Here is a 21457-nt window from a genome sequence, read left to right as displayed (position 1 = left end):
TGACGATGTGTTTGTGCTGCTGTTCTGAGAGAGGAAGGTCGACTGACGATACATTGGAGCGGTGGGAGACTGAGCAATAGAGTAACAGGGTGTGGTAGATAGGCGGGGTGGTGTCACAGGCTTATGATAAATACACACGGCAAGGCAACAGACAGGCGACACACAGTACAAAGGAGCGACGGGAGGGCGATGAGATCTTAATATATCTCAACACCCATGTGCCGATCCTGAAAGAACGAATGACGAGACAAGGAAAAGGAGCGAATGAATGCGACAAGAAATGAATGAGGAGTGTGTCAAGGTGGTCAAGGTGTGAGGCCCTGCAGGTCCACTTTTCCTGATTTTGGCAGCTCGGTTGGACTCGTAAGTTTTGTACGTAACCGTAACAGCTTGCACGCTAAGGCACGGATCGAACGGATAGGCCGGCAGGGGCACGGGCAGTACGGTATGGCCATACATTAACTAGTTAGTACGTAGTTACGTACGTACTACGATAACTAAGTTACCACATACTACGCATGTACGAAGTATGTATCCTCGGTGCTCAGTAAGTTTAGCTAACTTATAGTACAGCTAAATTAACTCATCTGCTAAGTCTCTGCGGCAGCACAGACCATCAGATGACAAGCACCGGTGACGCTGCCAAGCCATTTGTTCGTCTTGTGTAGTGTGTGCTAACTACAGAGTACATACGCCCCCATCGTAGCTTGGCTGTCGGATGTAGCACAGAGTATGCATTGTGAATCCCTCTGATTGCTTTTTCTTCTTTTTTTTCGGAGACGGAGGACGGTTTCTCGCCATCTGTTCGACCTAACTTACAGAGTGCGTGCTCCGTAGTTCTGATTACACAGAGTATTGTACGTGGCTGGCGCTTGCGTATCTGTCTCGTCTCTATCTGCAGAGTAAAAACTCTTCATTGATAATTCCTCTTGCTAATGCAAAGGATGGCTATCGTCTAACTGGTCCGTGCAGAGCTTGACCCGTGCGGCCTATTACTGCATGTATAAAAGTCAAACCTGGCAGCCAGCCAATCACACCACAAAACACTGTTGTCGTGCCGATTAGCTAGTCCCCTTTTAGTCGAGTTTCCCTGGTCTTACCGTCATAGTAATTATCAATCGGGATACCAAGAAACGATTGGCCGAGGTGTGAGTAGAGAGTGGGGTATTCGGTACTATAGCCGCCTCACTGAATAAATTGCTCACTGTCAGTGTTACAAATTTCCAATAGATGTCTGTGTGTTGAATCCACACCACGACATACTATATTAGTGGTAGGTAATTTTTCAGTGGTACCGTATATAGTTATGGATACTGTGTAAAATACAGCTACGGAGGACTTCGTTCCTGCTAACTCCCCGTTGGACACGCTGAGCCGTGGTTGCATTGCTGGTTACTTACATGACTAAGTGTGTACTCCTCACAGACAAGAACAAATGCACTCTGTACTTGGTAGACTTTGCAAATACGGATATCTTCTTCTAGTCAAGCGGATCCTATGAACATGGTATGGAGGGTGTGGACACGTGACATTCTTTGCCCTAGATAGCTTCGTTTCTATATACAAAATCAGCCAAATCAATACTCTATGTATGTGCTCTGCATAATATGCATCAGGTCGCAAATCATAAACATTCAAACCTCACCACCAGACCTCGTCATCATCAGAATATCATCAAACCCCAGTCAGGAGCTCTTGGTTGTTCCAACTTAGTACGTCATGAATGTAAAGACGCTGCCACACCCAGCCCGTTCAACGTTCTGGGATAGGTTTTCCTGATAGGGGAATCGCCGATCGAATATGACTCGCGGCACTCGCTCGCCGAACACGAATGCGACGACCCAGAACGAATTAGAGAGCGAAGACTCAGGCTTAAACCTCGGCCCCTTTCCACTTTGGGATAATACCTAATAAGTCGTCCGATTTTATCGGAATGGCTAGTCAGGACCCTTGCCACCAGGTATACAAACAACTGTAGAGCGACAGGAAAACCTGTATAGAATTTGCCTCGGAGTCTCGATGGACTACTACAAGAATAAATGCCCTTGAGCATACTTGTTAGATATCGGTTATTGAGTTTCACTGCCGGTTATTGCTTTTTTTTTTTCCCCTCCTCCTTCCCCCGCATCCCATACAGTGTGTCATGTATAACGCGCAGAACAATCAATTGATAACTAGCTTTGAAACCACGCCGGAAAAAAAAAACATTATTGATGAATAGAACACACAATCCAAATGGTCACGCTACCCTCTGAGGGACTCTTACTATGCTGCGGTAAACGCGTCAACTCTTTTTAAAAAATTAAAGATTTCACTAATGCAGCCATGCATGTCTCTACTTCTTTCGAAACCATGCTGGCATACATATGCATCGTCAATCTAGTCTGAAAGTGTACTCTGCATCTGTATGCATCTGTATGCATGGGTTAAGTGGTAATGTACTGCATATTACAGTTATTACAATACATATTCAGGTATCAGGGCCAAAGGTTATATTATTCTGTGTTATAGCATTAACTCCCCGAATATAAGAAATCAGACCTGGACATCGAAATATATCTGAAGTTGAATCTGTTCTCGGAGCACATGAGGTGAATCGATTTTTCAGGGATTCAAACCCCTACGGTTATCTATACGAAGATTCTCCGTATCAACGCTCTGGACATTGACAATGAGTACATTTCGCCCATGCGAAGAACTAAGCTTGGGTTGTTCCTCAATGCCTTTATCGACGTTATTGGGGCTGCCCTATCTGTACTTCGTAAAGCTCTAGAATTTGATGTGACTTAGGGCTATCGCATGAAAACCCTAAGCCCTAGTACAAACCTTCTTCATCCTTAGACATATCATCGATCATTCATGGAAATATTTGAATAAATCTAAATGTCATAATGTCACTACATTTTAACTACAGCCCCGCAAATGACCCAAGTAATCCAGGTGTACGTTTACAGGTCATCAACACATGACGCTTGACTTCATCCCCTTGTATGTAGCGCCTCCATAACGCAGCCCAACCTCAATCTTTCTCGACATACGGCGGCAAGTTAAAATCCTTGCCATTGAATTTGTGAAGCTTCAAAGCCCCCAAATCAATTCCATGAACGGACCGCACCTAGTTTTTGTGGTTTCGCTTCGATTAGCTTTTTCCCCCCTTCAAATTGGATGATATAGTATCATATCATGCCCGAGCTAGTGACTACAATGCACAAGGCTGAAAGACTTACATTGATCACGACTTGTCCAAAGATGAAATCTTCCACTCTTGATTCTGCTGTTACATGAAGTCCGCAGGTTTTACAAGAAAATGTTGTGACTGATTTGGATCCCCAGTGGTATGCCTTTAATAGAAGCGATGAAATGAGAGAGTCAGTCCGTGTTTCTATGGCTGGTGTAACACTCGGAAGGAAGCCACTGGGGAAAGAAGAAATTCCTTTCTTCCCTTTATGGATGGGTAAAGGTAAAGACATACGAAGAGATTTTCTTTTCCTTCGATATAAGTGAAATCAGTGTTGGGTACCTGAGCGAGTAGCCTACCAGTCGCGGTGCAGTAGGAGCCTAGAAGGTATGACGGGACATCGGACCGGGTCAGTCGAATCTAGAAACATAATATCCGTGGAACAAAAATGGCTTATTCGCATACAGTTGCATGATATTATTTTCTGTTCTTCGATTGGTGGCGACATTTCGAATTTGTACTTGACAGCGCCGCAGTGGCAGCTACCCGTGTAAGTAACCATTGTGACTTGATTCAGTAGAGATATCTTTATTTCTGCAGGTGCATCACTGTGTCTTTTTTGTAATCCAAAAGATGGGACGATATTCTATCCATGGCCCTATTGGCATATTATATATTCTGTAGAAATTCACGAAATTGTAATCAATCGAATTAATGTTTAGTAATCATGTGGACTTGTTGGGTATCAGTCTTCCCTTGTCTTCCCTTGACTTATATGGGGTTTTGTTGAATGTATTCAGAATATATCCAAATCTTCAACAAATCACATTTCGATCATCGAAATGAAGTATTTTCTGAACAACAATGTAAATCGACCTCGGCATGCATGCGGGTAGTGCGAATAAGTGCATCGCGATATTACGACGATGAACAACCTGACTGATAATAACGAGGTGCTGCTCTCTGTAAAACACATATTCTTTTCCTAAACATCCTGCTCAATATTTAGGCATGAATCAAATGCCAGCTATCACCACCGGACAAAAAGATATTTATGCTCTGTAGAGTGTTGCACAATTATCAATAAACCTGGTTACTGGCCCCCACTCTATCGGCACCGTGTTTACGCGCGGCCCTATCAGGGACCCTGAATACGACGAGTACAATAGCATCTCAGGTTTTCAGCTGAGGCGTAGAACTAGATTCCTTGTCTTTCAAAGTTGTTTCCCAAATTACTCTGAGCTTTCGATCCCATTCCGCCTCTCTCAGACTCCGATCTGATTTTGGATTTACGATAAAGACGTACATAAGACGCAACAACACGTACTCCAAGCGAGCTACAGATTGACTAGTGAAATAGAGCGAGAGCTTCATAGGGTAGAATGAGTCATGCCGTCAGAAATTAAACAGGTCGTGCAGCCTTCGTCCTCGTCGCTAGGCAAACTCAAAAAGACACGAGCCAGTCGTCCGAAGGTACGTACAGGTTGTGGAACATGCAAGTGAGTTTTTTTGAGACCCGCTCCTTTCATCCTCCCCGGTTGCATTTACGCTTCTACTCCTACTGTGGCTATTCTTTTATGCAATGGGGGATTGGCAAGTGATGTGGAAAGATAATCGCGTATAAATGATTAAAGGCTGATTTGACGCCTCACGGCAATGATCTTGCTAGGATCCGACATAAGAAATGTGATGAGACGCAACCTTCCTGTTACATGTGCACAAGTACTGGGCGTACATGCGACGGATATCGGCAAACCCCTGACAGAAGGACACGAGCCTTCCGTAAAATCAAGAAGGGCAGTCCCAGTTATCCTCGACCTCCGATTTATGATTCCGGGACAGAGCCAATAGTAGAAGGACAGCAAGCAGATGAGGTCGGAGAAGAGACGAACGACGAGGAGGAGTGTATTGGCATCGTCATTCCCCAAGATAATGACCCAACGCCCCCTGTCAAGACCCAAACGGTCACAAGAAGAGTGGCATCTTCTCCCCCGCCAAAGGGAAGACCTAGCGTATTTGCCAAGTCCCCCAGATCGAAACTCACATCATCTGCTGCCCTTCTAGCAGACCCATACAAAGCCAGCCTAAGTGACAGCGAACGGTGGCACTTTGAATTCTTCATTAGAAATACTTCCTCTCAGTGCTCGGTCTTTTATGGCCACGACTTCTGGCAACGTATAGTGCCTCAGTACACCGAGGTCGAACCTGGTCTTCGTCATGCCGTCATTGCCGTTGGGGCACTTCATCGAAACTTTGAACAAAGTCAACTCAACTCACAAGATCCTGATTATTCCTTCGCAATCCAACAATGCAATAGAGCCATATACAATCTCCAACACCGGCTGGTTGGCGACAAAAGTCGGCATATGGAGGTAGCCCTAATCACATGCATCCTGTTCGTATCGTTTGCTTTCCTTCAAGGAGATGCTGGTGCCGCATCTCGTTTGATGCACGGCGGGGTGAAATTGCTGTTAGAGTGGGAGAAGATTTCGAGTTCACTCGACGACTCTACAATAAAGCTGGCCTTGATGAGAGTCTTTTCTCGAATTCAGTTTCATGCCATGACATGCGGCGACCCCGACTTTTTCGTCGAAGACAAATTCAGTCCTCCAAAAGGCACAATGAACGTGATGCCGCCAAACCAAGATCTTTCCCAACCCATTGATAGCATCGAAGCAGCAAGCAGCTTGTTATTTGACATTGGCTGGGTGGTCATGCAGAGGAAACCTTGGCTGAGCTACCCGCATAGAAATGATGATTACGATGTGGTTGCCACCCTAAACAAGCTCCAATATTGGGAAGCACAATGCCACATCTCCTTAATGAGTCGGCGTGAGGAGCTATCCGTCAAAGATCGTGGCTCGTGGATAATGCTCCAAATGTGGAGCGAGACAATCTATATTCTAGCGGCAACGGATTGGTGTGCAGACGGACGCGAGTCGAGGTTCGATTGCCTCCTCTCGCGCTTTCAGAAGACCATCGAATACGCCAAGGAACTCTTGACCACAGAGTCGATGCGGTCGTTTTTGCCTACCTTCCATATGGGGCCGGGCATCATACCGCCTCTTTTCTTATGCATCAATAAATGCCGCGATTGGAATTTGCGCCAAGAAGCGATGTCTCTGTTGCAGAGTTGGCCATGCCAGGAGGGGTTCTGGAACACTACAGGATCTGCAAAATGTTTGGAAAAACTCATTGAACTCGAGATGGAGGGTCTGCTGCCCGGCGAGGTCGTGCCCGAGTCACAGCGCATTATCGCTACGCACGTGGACTATTTGCCTCAGACAAACACATACCGTTTCTGGTATCGTCAATCCCAAGCGGTTGGAACGTCCCGTTGGAAGAGCACCGTATTGTCTGTCTGAGAGCTCGCCGGGGCATGGCATAGGAAATGCGGGGTTGATCTTCTTTGGTTTCATTTTTCTTGTCCAATTAGACGATTTCCATAAGGCCAGAGCAATAGAAGCAGTATACCTTAACTGGATGACCTGCCGTAAAGGGCATGTCGTTCGTGAAGCTGTCTCACTCACAGCTAGACATCGGTAGCCAATCAGAGACAGCTGATTAGATAGCAGTTCATCTCGTGCCAGATTGGCCAATCAGAGCCACGCATAATACAGAAGTAGATTACAATTACAGTTTCTCCCATTGGCTGAGCAGCTCTGAGGTCTCCGCATGTGGCCGCGCCCGATCTGCATGACGTTGACCTGTTTACCCCCGACCGGGCCAATCAGAGCGCTTGTATAGTAAGCGTTCCTCTTGAGTAGACGGAGATATTTTTGAAAGGCCCTCGCTTTTGATCTATCACCTTTGCTTACTCTGTTTCTCTACTGTTTCTGTTTCATTCATCTTATACGTATTCCACATTCCATTCATCAGACCTACATAGTTCATCTGCAGGAAGCCAGGGTTGATCTGGCATCGCCCCTTGAAACATACATTACGCCGGAGGCGCATTCTCTCCTACAAATATTGCCATCTCAATCCTCCAGTGGATAAACGTGTCATTCTGGATCGGCCATAAGCAGAAGTCCATTTCTCATATCACTACTTCGTCCTTTGACATCCATCTTCCTCCTTCCTACACGACACAAGTATGGCGTTGCTGTTTCTCAGGAATAAAATATTCCCGTCGTGGGACCAGCGCGACAAGAACAAGAAAGTGACCTGGTCGAAACGAAGTGCTGCCTCGTCGCCTGACTTGCGTGAGTTCGCTCACTCCTCTATTCGGTCTACTCTCATGAGTACTAATACGAAACTCTCTCCAGGACAACCCTTGCTCATCTACGACCCAGATAATTTAGACGGCGCAACCGTCGATGGAAGAAGCGATGCAGATATCGAAGCACAAACGGCCGGATCCTACAGCACCTTTGTAGGGACCAACAACGACAACAGTCAAAACGGAGACGACGCGTCAGTCCATAGCAGCGAGAGCGGTCGATCTCGCATCAACCCGAGATTGATATCGGACGCGATTCTGGGTCTTTCAGATGGACTTACAGTTCCCTTCGCTCTGAGTGCTGGTCTCTCGGCTATTGGCGATACAAAAGTTGTTGTCCTTGGTGGATTGGCAGAGTTGATTGCTGGCGCGATCTCTATGGGTTTAGGTGGCTACGTTGGTGCGAAAAGCGAGCTGTATGTCACCCTCCTTCTTGTACCCCTGGACCAATTGTAGTGATGTGATGATGAACTAATGTACATGTGGATATAGTGAGTCGTATGAGGCGACAGTGCGCGAGGTTGATGCGATCCTTTACGACCCTGGCGAGACTCAGTCTATGATTACCTCTACCTTTGCAAAGTACAACCTCTCACCGAGCACCCTCGATGAGATTACCAAGTCTCTCCAGGCTGAGCCGGAGAGACTGCGCGACTTTCTTCTTAACTTCCATTACCGTGAATCAGAGCCAGACTGCAATCAAGCGTCCATGTCAGCTCTGACATTGACCCTTGGCTACTTCATCGGTGGCTTCATCCCACTAATTCCATATTTCATTGCCGACCAGGTTTACACCGCTTTCATCGCAAGTGTCATTGTCATGGCCGTCACACTTTTTGCCTTTGGATATATCAAAACTTGCATTGTGAGGGGATGGCAAGGCGGGGTCAATATCTGGGCTGGTGTGATTGGAGGCATTCAGATGTGTGTGGTTGGCGGTCTTGCTGCAGGCGCGGCAGTAGCGCTAGTCAAATTAATCAACAACGAAGGCAATGTTTAGTCTCATGAAAATACTGGCGTTGGTTACGATTTCTATGCAGGGTTTCTTTATTTGTCTTCATGTAGGAGCGAAGTATCTGGCGTTCTTTGGAGTTACAAAAGCACAATACCAAATCTACGCTAGTTTACGATGATTACAAACATATCCGAACGGTAACTTAAAGCTCATGTAAAGTAAATTAAAGACACATAGAATCATAGATCATCAATGTACAACATCGATCTTAGATCGACCGGAATCAGGAGCTCAACGCCTTCTGTACCAACTCCCTACACCTATCACTCATCTGAATCTCAAGCGCCATCCGACGTCCCTTCTCCGACATCTTAGCCCAAGTCTTCCTCAGAATACCCAGTATCTTCTCCTCATCCAACCCCTTCTCAAAAGCAGCAAACTGATCGTCCAGAAACACCAAACAAGCCACATCCTCCAAAACCTGCGTTTCATCTTCTTCAGTCTCGGCAGTTTCACCCGCCGTCGTTGCAGTTTTCCGTTTCAATCCCTCCTTCCTGACCAGCGCGGCAACCCGACCAGCCTCATCGTCCGAGTAACCCGCATCAAGACATATCTGTCGCGCCTGCTCGGCCTGACGATTCTTCAGGAAAGTGCGCCAATTCAAATACCCTGCTTTCGTGGCCGGATACGATGAGCGGGGTACCTCCCAGCGCCGTAGATGTTGAGCACGGATCGCGAGACGTAGCGGTTCCGAGGCGGATGAGTTGTAGGATTCGAGGTAGGAGGTCATTTTTTGTGCGTAGTGAAGTTCGTAAGGGATTGACTTGGTTTCTGATTCATTCTGTTCGGTGATGGTTGTCAGGTTTGGGTCCTGGGAGTGTGCCTCGTCGATGGCCGAGAGGGCGCGTTGGAATTTGTCGGACATTTTGGTTTGCTGTACTTATGTTTCTTAAGTATTCGTTCAGATATATGGGATCTTTTTGGTCATTAGAAGATGTCTCTGAGGAAATAGTTGCAAAAGGGAATGAGGGGCAGTTAAGCAAAAGAAAGTCTGTTCGAGATAAAGGAACAGATTACCTACCCTTATCTCTTATCGCAACCCTTATTTAATGGTCTGTGGATAATATCATTATCAGAGATCCAGATGGAGTATCATTCACAACAGATTCTATACTATTACTACCTTTAAATTCAATTCAGCCTATTTCTGTAATTCAGCTTCAACAGCGTCCGCAAAATCACCCAGACTCTTAAACTTCCACGCAAACGCCACTTGGCCCATCAACTCCTTTACATCCCCTCCCATTCCACTCACGCCACCTTCTCCCCTTGCAATCCAAACACTATCCAACCCAATCTGTTTACTGGGCACATGATCATGCCTCAAGCTCTGAGCAACATGCAAAATCTCATGTTTCTCCACGCCAAAATCAGCCTTGACATGACTAATCAAATACTCAAAGTTTCTGAGGTCAGGTTTGTACGACCCGATATCCTGCGCAGTATACACTGCATCGAAAAAGGGATCTAGCGGTTCTGATCCTGAAGTCAAGGGTTCTTTGAGATCACCCAATGGGCCGGCAAGAGTCTTGCCAAAGGAACCGTGATCAACGTTCGATACAGGCACGAGTTTGAAACCCAACCGCTTGAGTTTGCGCATTGCGTCGACGGTGTCCGGGAAGGCAGGCCAGGCGGCGATGCTATCGGCGAAAGCTACACCTTCAGCTTGCAATTGATCATCTCCCAGCCCATTGCCCAACAATTCCTTTGCGACTGCGATATATGCGTCGCGCAAGATCTTGTCGTATGTCGCTCCTGGATTCTCGGTTTGAAGTCTAGCTTCGTGTTTGGTGAAGACGTTACCAAGAGCGAGGTCATTTTCTGTACTTTTCAGTGGAGAAGAGTCTGGCAAACGGTCTCGGATTGGTGAGAGGGCTTGTAAAATGCCCTTTTCCCAATCGATCAGAGTGCCGTAGATGTCAAATGATAGCAGGCGGTAGGTAGAGAAGGGTCTTTGTACGCCGGTCATCTTGTCCACTCTTTCTTGACTGTTGTCCTTCACTGTGGCCAACTGGTTTCTAGTAATTGATCAAAAAATATTTTCTTCAATGCGGAATCCAAGAGATCAAAAATGGTTGAAGAATGTTGTGCTGATAAGACGTGGGGTTGCCCACTCTGGGCGAAGTAATCATCTTGGCTGCTCCATATGTAGTCGGAAGGCACCCCGTACACCTCCAAAACAGGCAGAAGCGATATTATAACTATATATATCAAGTGGACAAATACTGGGGGGGATTCAGGATTTGATTCATGTGATTTTCATTGTATTTTCTATGTACCCTATCCGGCGTATCTGTAGTGTCAACCGGGGCTAAAGAAAAATGAGCTCACTCAAAGTACATTGATTGACCAGCCAGAATCCCATCTGGGTCATCAAGAATAAACAGCAATAGTAGCAAGAGGAAAACGAAGATATTCAAGCACACAAATAGCGCGAAAAAACTTGCCACGCTCCCTCGAGAAAAAAAAAATAATAACAACGCTGACGTTTGTTGCGCGCGTATCAACTCATCATATCGCATCATGAACCCATCCTATTTTTCTTGGTCCCCGATAAAATCAATCAATCCATAAACTGCCTGCCCCGGGACTGTAATAGTCAAACACAATATATGCTTCCATACACTGAAAGAAGCGGTCACGGCGTGATTGCATCACAAAAATGATCAAGCGAAGAGAAATAGAAGGCGAAGGACGAAACTTCGAAAACCGTGGAATAATACCTGAATTGATTTTCGAAATAATTAATAAATCGAGAGTGTAAAAACACCATCCGTAAACGCCGTCCCAATATTTTGAATAAAGCGGGTATATCCAGCACCTCCATGCATAAAAAACATGTACGTCGAAAAAAAATAATCTAAAGTTCTGACCGCGTTCCGTGTCGACTTTCTTGAAATCGTGAGGCTGTCATAATCTGTGCTGTGCAATCGCTCATCTTGCCCCGATACCGTACATGCCGATCCCATAACTTCCCGTCCGTTCTGGCATAGGAGACATTTTGCTGATATGTTCCTGGGAGTAGTATATTAGCTTGCCTGTCTGAAGAGACATATGACTAGGTTGAAAAACCTTCTTGCGCTTTTTCTTCCCACTCCTGTCTTCACTATTTGAATATAGTGCCCCTTCATCATCGTCGTCAACAAAGCCCTCGCCGTAGCCAACGAAACTATTGTCATCGTAATGCCGTTTCTTTCCACGGGTATGACGCGCACGCTCGGGTGCTGCGGCCGTTGGCGGGACTCCATTCGTTTGGACCGTTGGACGAAGGGTATTCGGTGTTGATACTGCCCTCTTTCCACTCTCAACATTGGTATGCTTAGAGGACTTCTCGTGACCTAAAATGTCTTCCCAGTACTCGCTATTCGGAAGGGGTCCAGCTTCCAGCTTCATGGCCCGCATTTGCAATTTCTGGGGCGCGGATTCGGCTTCTGCGACTTTTATCTCCTTGCCATGAACTTTTTGAATCTGCCATTCTTCTTCCGGCCACATCATCAAGTGTCGCAACCCTCCTGCCTGGTTCTCGTTTTTCACGGCCTTATTCCTTCCGGACAGGCCAAGCCCTTTCAGCTTGCCCTCATACGATTTGCGAAGCCGGTTGATTTTTTCACCTGTCGTGGGATCTGCTCTCATAACTGACCTTCCAATCGGTCCCAGCCCATACAACGATATAAGATCGAAGCTCGGATCCGGGCCTGTAATTGTAGGAACTGTTTGTTGAACATGTTAACACAGTGACACAGAAGCCTAGACTTACAAACGAGTGCAGTCAAAGGGATTATCTGCGTCAAGAAGAAAATGCCTTACCAGATTTGCAAAGATGGAAGGCCATGCCAATATCTTGCTGCAACGCATCGAGACTGGAATCGCGGATTGAGGAATTGTCCTCCTTCGAGTCGATATCCATCATGTCGACGTCTGCGGCTTGTGGTCGGCCTTCCGTATCGAACCCTTCAGGCAATCTATGCCGATCGTGGTCTGTACGTCTGTATCCTGATTTGTCAACGTTACCAAGGTCCGTGTTGCCTGTCGCATGCGAGTTCTGTACGCCTTGACCCCAGGACTTGTCGGCAAGTTCCGAGTCATCTGCTGGGGTCGTGTTTCGTGGATGACCGCTGACACTGCTTGCCGGCGTAGGAAATGAGGTTGTTACACTCACAGTCGGCTGCTGTGAGTTTTGAGTAGACATGGGGGTTGATGAGGGAGGAGAGGAGAGAGGCTGTCCGTTTGACGTCGTCGTGTGGCTGGGGGATGTATGCGTATGTGCGAAGTTGGAGGCATAGTTCTGCGCACCGACTGACATCAACGGAGGAGATGTAGGAGTATGTGGATAGAGGTTTTCCGAGATACCAGGCGAACGGTTCGCCTTGAGATTACTGACTGAAAACGAAGATGGGGAGAGGTTGCCTGCCAGCGGAAGTGAATCGGACATGAGCCTGGTCTTGAAACTAACGATGAGCGGTTTCTAATCGATCGAAATTACCGGGCTCCGTCCACTTCAGAGAGGTTTAAATCGATACGAGGATTGCGCGAGGGCCGATGAGCGAACGAAGGGATCGACAGAGCAGAGTTTCGCTCACGGGATAATCTTGGATCGCGATATCGCTCGAACAACCTGCATCAAGAATGCAAGTATCTGTGACGAGTGAGGAATATATGGCGGTAAAATGACAATAAGAGACAACACCTTGGGGCTTCGCTGGGGTAGTCTTGAATCACCGACGCCCTGGTTGCTGGCCTGAGAGATGAGTAAGTTGAGGTTACGACGAGGAATGACGGCAAAGGCGACCGAGGACCACGTGATTCACGTGACCGGCGTTCCAGCCCTTCTTATGCACGGACTTTGCCGTTACCGTCCACTCGGAGTTGCTAAGCCGATGGTCACATGCGTTTTGATTATCGGTTTATTCCGATATTCATACTTGTTCTATCACCATCTTTATCCTTACAATCTACTCATCACCATATGAATGATTGTACTAGAAATTTCACCCGTTTATGATTCACCTTTCAACTGAAGCGCTAGAAAGTTGTCAGACTACCGGTCTCAGAGTCGGTTCTTCTTTCATCTGGTGAGACCATCTCTTTTAACCATTGATCAAACCCGAGTATACACGAAACACGGACAGCGGCTGGATCTCCATCAAGGCGGAAGATTCCAAATAAATTCAACGTCTAGCCAGCATGGGTTCAAAGAGTCCAATGCATCGTCATCTTCCCAAGCGGTGAATGGAGCCATTGACGGACCAAATGGGAGTGAGAACCCATTCCAAGTATTAGTACTTGTTGTTGCTGCAGTAGCAGCATCGAGATGATCAGGATTAGCAATTTCCGTCCATTGGCCATTATTTGAGCAATAACATTGATAGTTTAGTGCATCCTCTTCGCTTGACGAATGAGGAGTGATGTATGAAGACGACGATGCCGATTGACCTGCTGTGGGTTGTGAACTTGGCTGGCGCCGTTCGTGGCTAGGCTGATGCTGTCCTTCAGACTGCTTTGCTGGTTCCTTTCCATGAAAATGCGGCGTCCCAGAAGACTCAAAGCTTTGCTCGCAGCCTATGTATACAGTTACGGACACTAAATTTGATTGTATACTTGCTTGATGTCTCTAATCAGGTTATTCGCGATTTCAAAAAGTGATCAATACGCTATCCTAAGAACATAGCCCTATTTATCATGTTACTCTAATATATATTGACCAATTCATGGGTTTTTTAACCGTAGTCACGTCAAGAAACAAGTACGAGTTCATATCGATGGTCATGCAACGTCTCGTAATTTGATCGTCGGTGGGCTTCTTGAACTTTTTGCTGGTCGTAGACACGAGGACGATCGACTAGTGGGTCGTACAGTTGCATTTGGTGCCCACGGCATCACTGGCACTCTATCTTGATCAGAGTGTCGCCGAGGATCCTTCCCCGTCCCGCGTCTAGACTGCAAAGCTTCCAGATCAAACAGATCATGAATCCGTTTGCGCCCTGTTTTCGAGAGAACGCCAAGTTGTCTAAGTCTCCGCTGAGCAAAAGATGTGCTAATCACATCTCCTTCATCCTCGTCATCCCATGAATTATGATACCTCTTAGAGGTCTCCTGGAGGCGAGGTTCCGGAGAACAGTTAACTGTTAGCGAGCTCCCTCGTTCCGAAGGTATGAATGATCTTGGTCCATCGTAGTAGTAGAGTTCTCCTGGAGGGTTGATTCCTGATTCGATCAATTCGTCCGGGTGGGGATTCTTAACACGGAGATATCGTCGTCGAATATAAAGTATAAGCCCGCTAACCAATGTCACCGCAATGAGAACAAACGAAATGACATAAAATGCTTTTCGCTCTCGCCTCCATTTCGCTTGGCAGTGTGCGTTGATAAGTGGAGCGTTCCTCACAGGGTAGCACATCTTGCAAGTCTGAGCTACACTTGGATCTATGTTTTCGGCATTGCAAATTTCATCAAGACGTTCAGCTTCGCAGACTTTGTCCTCACATATTTCCTCCCGGCGGTACTTGCGTTCTGAGTGATGCTCAGTTTTATCAAGAAATATTCGTTCAGAAGTATTTGCATCGAGAGCACTTGAAGTCGTTCCCGGTATTTCGCTCTCCTCCAGATATTGTCGATCTCTTCTGGTCGAACCCTGGAGGTATCGCCGATCGTGAGATTGGATGTGGCTTTGCAATGATCCATAGGCAGTTTGGTCTAATATAACAACGACTCTCTCGCAAGCCTTGACAAAGCCCAATGAAATAGTGTCGTTATTGAATTCTCCGGAAAGCGCATTGAGGGCATTGAGAAATTGCCCGCAAATCCTGATATCCTCGATAAGACGATCTCGATTTCCATGAACTTGGTTCATACGAACGTCGTTCGTGTCGATAAGTGGCTGTTCTTGACTCGGTTGGGACTCGTCGTTCCTTCGGTGAGGAGTGAAGCACAGAGAAACTGCGACGAGGCATATAAAGAATGAGTAGTAACGCATGGTGATTCGCGAATGGCTTGCTCTGAGGTGGAATATTGAAAGTGAAACTGAGTACAGCTTGCAATAGATATTGAGTGCGGCGACAATGGTATATGACTAAAGAAGACAGCCAAAAGAAAAGCTATACAATGTTTCAACAAGTGGTTATGTTTGAATGCTGGAGAGGATGATGGGATGGATGCACATTCAGGAGAAGAGGAGGTCACGTGTGTTCAGAATGAGCATGAGGAAAGAGCGACCATTTCAGTCGTCCATCATGTGATACAAGCCATTATCGAGCCATACTCTCCCTCACCATGTTGTTGTCGACTCCGTTTAGCTTATGAGTTTCAACAGAGACGGTAACCTAGGACACGTCATTTGTGTATCTGTTTCGCCGTCCCAACTATCACGTCGACAAACGCTATCAAATAGGTATATTTTTTCATTCAATCACTACTCATCACTGATATTGATAGGTAGGACCGGGATTTGGGTAGGTTTGCAGTGTTGAATGGTCACTGGCAGGCAATCCACCCTGTGAGGCGTAGGTATACGGCGGAACTTGCGAGCCCACTTTAGACGATCCTCCTTCTGGAGACAATCGTTGCCTGATTGCCATCGACTTCCGCACGAAATTGTCCAATTCATCACGCATATTCCATCTGGTACAACCATGGTGTAGAATATCAATTATATACTGCAGACACCTTGCGGCTCGTGAGCGACAATTGATCCGGTCTTCCACGGCAAGATAAGGAGGTTCGGGTGTGCCTGGAGGAACGGCTGGTGGCTCAGGCAGCTCATTGCTCAAGAGCAAATCGTAACTTTCATCCAAGATATTGACCAGCCGATCTCCGACTTGACAAATTCGTCTAATATCCACAAATGTCATGAAAGGAAGGCTGCCTGGCTGTTCCAATACTTGATGCAGCTGGCTGACATAGTCAATGCATCGGTCAAGAAGCACAACTCGGCTAAAATTACAAATATCCGGGTCGCCAAATGAGGGCGACAAAAACATAATTGTGCAATACAGTAGCTCAAGGCGGTACAAGAGACCAAATGAGCTTGTCGTGGTCGCCAGTGCATCATTATACCATTCTCGCGCATCTGCACAGAGTTTCCACGTTCGAGCTAGCGCGTTAGGCACAGGATCTCGTCCATCAAAGTACATCTGCTGGTAGCCCTTTGATAGAATTCGGCGAATCTTGATCATATGTGTCGTACAGTCCGATTTTTTCATGAACACATTTACATTGGGTAAATCGCCAGGAAGCACACGAACGATTGGAAGGTCAACATCAACGGAGAGATCGGAAAACGAAAAAGTATGCCCTAAAGACGTGCACACGATCCTAGAGACAATTGTCAGTACAGCGCCTTCTCGAAGTAGGTTAGGTACAAAGTGACATACCGATCTAAAGTATAAAGCGCGTAAAATAGCCGTCGGCGTTGCTCCAAACGCTCTCTGTCGACAACCACTTCTGCTGGTGGGTCTTGATGAAGTCCCAGGTCTATCATGACTCGAGACGCAAAAAAAACTAAGTAACGAGGACGAAAATGTTCGGGATTGAATAGAGAGTATTGTGCGAGAAGAAGGATTGCCTGGATACCAAGACTCGAACCAGGTTGTAATACTTCTCCTGCGAGTGGAATTGCTGCCGATACCATTGACAGAGCGAACTGCTGATTGACGCTCGGTTGTTGGTGCCATAAAGAAGCAGATGCAATGGCAAGGACCATATAGACCATCCATTGATCAATTGGCTTCGCGAACCGGCCTCCATCTTGATAGACCGCCTCTACAGAAGTCCAAAAAGTAGTTTCGGTGAAAAGTGGTAACTGTATCAATATATTGTCGAAATAGTACTGAATAAGCCTCGTTGCTTCTTGTCTAGAAGGTAATGGCTGATGGGCTATTTGCGGGAGTGGCTTTATTGTGGATAACGTCAATAATAGCTGTGCAAAAGACACATTTGACGTGATGCCATGGAAATCCCGCGATGTGGCATTGACCGATCTGTAGCTCTAATATTAGCATCTTGTAATAAGCATTCGTAACTATTGAGCACGTACAGAAAGCCAAAGTCGCCCACTAGGTCATCGATATCTCTTACTTCCTTGCGATGAGCCTTTGAACTACTGTTTTCGGCGGCAAATGCTGTGATGGAACTTTGCGGCACTTCTTGTCCACTATTGATATTCGTGCCTTGAAGTTCATTGCGACGCCGCAGCTCAGCAAGACGTTTCTCTAGTTTCTCGCAATAGCCTTCCAATGATGCAACATAGCTTCTTTCCTTTCCCTTGGCGAACTCATCAGTAGCACCCGAGCAGGTACTAGCCTTGCCAGCCTTTTCACAAGCCGAGCAGGCAGGAAGCTTTCCATCACATTTGATCTTGGCAGTGCGACATCTTAAGCAGGCCGCAACGGGTCGGCTCACTTTTAGGACCGGGCGATCGAGAAAGGTGGAAGAAGGCATGATTGATGGCCGTGTCACATTTTCCTATAGCCAACAACAAATTCACTTCCCTCGTTGTATAGTGTAGATGAACATACACAGCAATAACAGGACATATAAAATATGGTTTAGCGCGTGCTCAATGGGGACCAAACGTGATCAATTAACTCAAAGGAGTCGAGCAAGGCAGGAACCCTTGTCACAGATCACGTCAGGAGAAGCGAAAGCCAACAGATCTCGTTCTGTGTGATCGGAGACGTCAACTTACCGCAGCAAGAGACCGTGGGCTAAGGCGCGGTAACAATATGATGTTCCGTCGCAAAGAGATTATTCCAGTAGCCTGACCAGCCTTAGCAGAGGGGTCAGTAGCTATTGAGCCTGGTCGAGCTGCGATGTTGCAGAGCGCAAGATTCTGTCACTGCCTTCTTTTTTGGTCTTGTCTTCTTGCAGATAGCCGCGCCACCGTGCTCGGTGGCACCCCTCTGTTACAATCACCGCGCCAATAAGAGGAGTCTGATCTTACAGATGGCTGAGTGAAACCAGGAACCCTGGTCTTCGCACAACGAAAGAGTGAGAGGACCCACGAAGGTCGAGATGCTAGCTAGCAACTAGCTAGGGCGGGCATGTGGGGGTTAAATACCATGGACTTGTGCGGCTATACCGCCTTGGGAACACCAATCACCTAACTGGGCTGGTGCATGGATAATTGGTTGCACGGATCTCGATATGCATCTCAAATCCGATCCTGATTTCTAGATGAAATTGACTTCTGTACCACATTTCTTCGATGGTAAGACAAAATTGAGTCTGGATGGAGGGCCTCATGCCACATACTCTCACGTTCTGCAGGCTAATTTTGTGGCGAGGTGGACATGTCTCCGTGGTCCAGTGGTTACGACGTTCGGCTGTTACGACATACACATGTAAATGTGCATGCAGACTACCGAGATATCGGCGGTTCGATCCCGCCCGGGGACGTCTTTTTTTGCATCCATTCCTACTAACATGGAGCTTGATGTCTTTTTTTTGCGACCAGTGTGGAATACTCTGTACAAGTGCAAACATTTACTTTACTGGTTGGTTAGCTCGGCTACCGTTAGTTTCAGATCCACTAGCTCCCGCTGAAGCCATCATACAGCCAATCATATTTTTTTGTCCTATGCCAGCCATCTATATCTCGTATTCGTATCGCGCTAAATCCATGGCCTGTGTGATTTGTTCCCAAGAATATTTCTACGTTGATTAATTGCTTCGTAGTTTGTAATAATTAAATTTGACAGGCATATGCAACGTAGTATATTCCTTTTTTGGTAAAATTCCCTATACAGCCACTACATATCAACACCGTATAATGCAATAAGGGAAAGGATATTCGTGGCTAGAAATGTGGTTCAGCCATCTGTCTATGGTGATAGGGCCTTATTCTGTCGACCAGTCTTCAACAAGTCTCCGTGGTCCAGTGGTTACGACGTTCGGCTGTTACGACATATACATTTATTCACATATCTGTATATGCAGACTACCGAGATATCGGCGGTTCGATCCCGCCCGGGGACGGTTCTCTTTTTGTTTTTCCGACCACCGCTCACAACCATTTTTTTTACCACTTTCTTCTACTGTATATACCAGGTGCAATATGTTTTTTTTCTTTTTGAGTCATCTACAATCGACTCTTATGTTGTCATCATGCTGGTCGGCGGATCGATCACTTGGTTCAAATAGGGTTAGGGGTTGTGTCCTGATGTTGGATGGGAGCAGCGATTATATAAATATCCGGTCCCATCTCAACAATATTCCGTACGGTAACAAAGAGGTGGATCAGCTACCTGCGAAACCAGTCCTTCGTACTCTGTATTTTACCACTCATGCCGGAGTCGACGTCTCAGAGCAACCACAGCTTGCATCTACACTATGAAAATATCGTTGAAATATATCTCAACAACCCCTAGTTTTCAAGGGCTATACTGAGCCTCGATGGATCAGGCTTCGCCAGCCATCTCAACGAATAGTAGTCTTAATCCAGTGGGCTAGCAGTTATATCATGAAATCTATCGGCCTTTTTCACATTACCATCAAAAGTCAACGTCAGGTTTGCCGTTATTCGGGCTGTTCTGGGTGTGGGGGGATCCGGGGTTCTGTAGAAATCACTGAGATGAACCCCACCTTGTGGATGCAATAGCATTTACCTACTAGAGCAATGGATGTGGGTATATTGAAGTGGCACTTGTGCTTATTTATCTGCCAAGTGACAGTATGTCAAGGAGAAGGAACGAACTCATATAATCACTGTCTCGAACCCAATGGACGATTGTCAGAACCCTAGGGTGTTGAAGAATAACCCCAAACCTCGGGTGGATATATGATGACTTTCTACATACAAGAAGGGAACATCATCCACGAGACTGCGAATCACTAGACTATGTAACTTAGTTTGCTCGATCGCTTCGTTGGCAGTGTTCTGAATGGAGTGATTTACGGGGCCCTAGTCATAGCGAGTCAGTAACTAGTGTGTGGGTTCGATGACTTTGACCTCTGGTGGACGTGTTGGCACTTGGGCCGTTATGCGAACAACTCGAGGGAAATCAATCTTGACTGTGACACTGTGCGACACACAAAAATCACGAAATGAGTCTGATCATGAGGCATCACGGGAATACAAATAATTAGTATATGTAGGAGTGATTAATGGCCAAGGATTGCAGTGAAGTGAATGGAAATGGATTTCGCCGGTAATAGAGTCGTCGAGATAGTGAAGAGACTAGAGTGAAGAAGGTTAGGTCGCAGCTTCCTTTTGGGACAGTGGCACTTGTGTCAGAACCTTTGTACCTGGCACAAGGCTTCATCTTCTTCTTCCTTCAGTGTATTTCGTTCTTCGACCTCTTATTCAATTTTACCGATTCCAGGCGCCTTCGACTGACGGCGTCAAATTCCAAGGAGCATAATACATTCGTTGTGCACTACGTAGTGTACGTCAAGCAGGCCCTAGGTAGTCATATGTCTGATGCTTCTTCGATCAGCTATTGCGGAAAACGATCGATTCGTGCCTCTTGGTACTACTGTTCTGCCCCTCTACTCCGGGCACCATCTCTACACTCGCTTTAGTGCGCTCGTGCTCTCGTCCAACTTCCAATTCTATATATAGCAACCTAGTTCGTACTACAACACCCTGCGACGTCGACTAATAGGTACTACGGACTACGTTCGCTATAGTAGTCAGCCTGAAACGTTGTGGTCGAGTGAAGCCTTTCTCATGCAAAACGACTCCTAGCATCGCATGCCGATTGGTGGATCTACATTGGCAGGAATGCTTGTCGACCTTACCGTCGTCCATGGTTTCGAGGCTCTTGTTAGTCTGACCGCTTGCGATTCCGTCATATCCTTCAACGCGATTATTACCCCAGTCAATGGAAAAGAGTATTATAGATCCGAAATAACGAAATCCTGAAATTCGAAAAGAATGATCAAACAAACCAAATGATACGCCATCCAACCCACGCCGAAAATCTCGAACGCAGCAATCGCAGGACTGCACACCCGAGCCACGGACCATGATTGAAGCTAATTCAGATCATCTGCTATTCAGACACTTTTCATGAGCACGCACAGTTTGAACATACGAGAATATCAAC

The 21457-nt window shown here is 46.5% G+C and overlaps 7 protein-coding genes across 7 annotated transcripts; 2 read left to right on the top strand and 5 right to left on the bottom strand.

The window, feature by feature from the left end:
* Positions 1 to 4567: 4567 nt before the first annotated feature.
* Positions 4568 to 6543, top strand: EYB26_003059 (uncharacterized protein; the record flags this gene model as incomplete). Its single annotated transcript, XM_054262362.1, has 2 exons — positions 4568 to 4677; positions 4848 to 6543. 2 exons carry the CDS (start codon positions 4568 to 4570, stop codon positions 6541 to 6543), a joined length of 1806 nt encoding a protein of 601 aa, XP_054118337.1.
* A 731-nt stretch (positions 6544 to 7274) lies between these two features.
* EYB26_003058 (uncharacterized protein) lies at positions 7275 to 8400 on the top strand (the record flags this gene model as incomplete). Its single annotated transcript, XM_054262361.1, has 3 exons — positions 7275 to 7383; positions 7447 to 7816; positions 7893 to 8400. 3 exons carry the CDS (start codon positions 7275 to 7277, stop codon positions 8398 to 8400), a joined length of 987 nt encoding a protein of 328 aa, XP_054118336.1.
* Positions 8401 to 8638: 238 nt separating this feature from the next.
* EYB26_003057 (uncharacterized protein) lies at positions 8639 to 9280 on the bottom strand (the record flags this gene model as incomplete). The annotated part of the gene is made up of 1 exon (XM_054262360.1): positions 8639 to 9280. One exon carries the CDS (start codon positions 9278 to 9280, stop codon positions 8639 to 8641), a length of 642 nt encoding a protein of 213 aa, XP_054118335.1.
* A 276-nt stretch (positions 9281 to 9556) lies between these two features.
* EYB26_003056 (uncharacterized protein) lies at positions 9557 to 10384 on the bottom strand (the record flags this gene model as incomplete). The annotated part of the gene is made up of 1 exon (XM_054262359.1): positions 9557 to 10384. The coding sequence occupies one exon, from the start codon at positions 10382 to 10384 to the stop codon at positions 9557 to 9559; it is 828 nt and encodes a 275-aa protein (XP_054118334.1).
* A 965-nt stretch (positions 10385 to 11349) lies between these two features.
* Positions 11350 to 12847, bottom strand: EYB26_003055 (uncharacterized protein; the record flags this gene model as incomplete). The annotated part of the gene is made up of 3 exons (XM_054262358.1): positions 11350 to 11430; positions 11488 to 12125; positions 12223 to 12847. The coding sequence occupies 3 exons, from the start codon at positions 12845 to 12847 to the stop codon at positions 11350 to 11352; spliced, it is 1344 nt and encodes a 447-aa protein (XP_054118333.1).
* Positions 12848 to 14178: 1331 nt separating this feature from the next.
* Positions 14179 to 15387, bottom strand: EYB26_003054 (uncharacterized protein; the record flags this gene model as incomplete). Its single annotated transcript, XM_054262357.1, has 1 exon — positions 14179 to 15387. The coding sequence occupies one exon, from the start codon at positions 15385 to 15387 to the stop codon at positions 14179 to 14181; it is 1209 nt and encodes a 402-aa protein (XP_054118332.1).
* A 442-nt stretch (positions 15388 to 15829) lies between these two features.
* On the bottom strand, positions 15830 to 17849 carry EYB26_003053 (uncharacterized protein; the record flags this gene model as incomplete). Its single annotated transcript, XM_054262356.1, has 3 exons — positions 15830 to 16724; positions 16784 to 17389; positions 17446 to 17849. The coding sequence occupies 3 exons, from the start codon at positions 17847 to 17849 to the stop codon at positions 15830 to 15832; spliced, it is 1905 nt and encodes a 634-aa protein (XP_054118331.1).
* Positions 17850 to 21457: the final 3608 nt, after the last annotated feature.

The sequence above is a fragment of the Talaromyces marneffei genome, chromosome 2 (genome assembly GCF_009556855.1).
Source record: "Talaromyces marneffei chromosome 2, complete sequence".
In the NCBI taxonomy this organism is placed as follows: Eukaryota; Fungi; Ascomycota; class Eurotiomycetes; order Eurotiales; family Trichocomaceae; genus Talaromyces; species Talaromyces marneffei.
The sequence above is the reverse complement of the archived record's forward strand: the minus strand, read 5'-3'. Positions and strand labels throughout refer to the sequence as shown.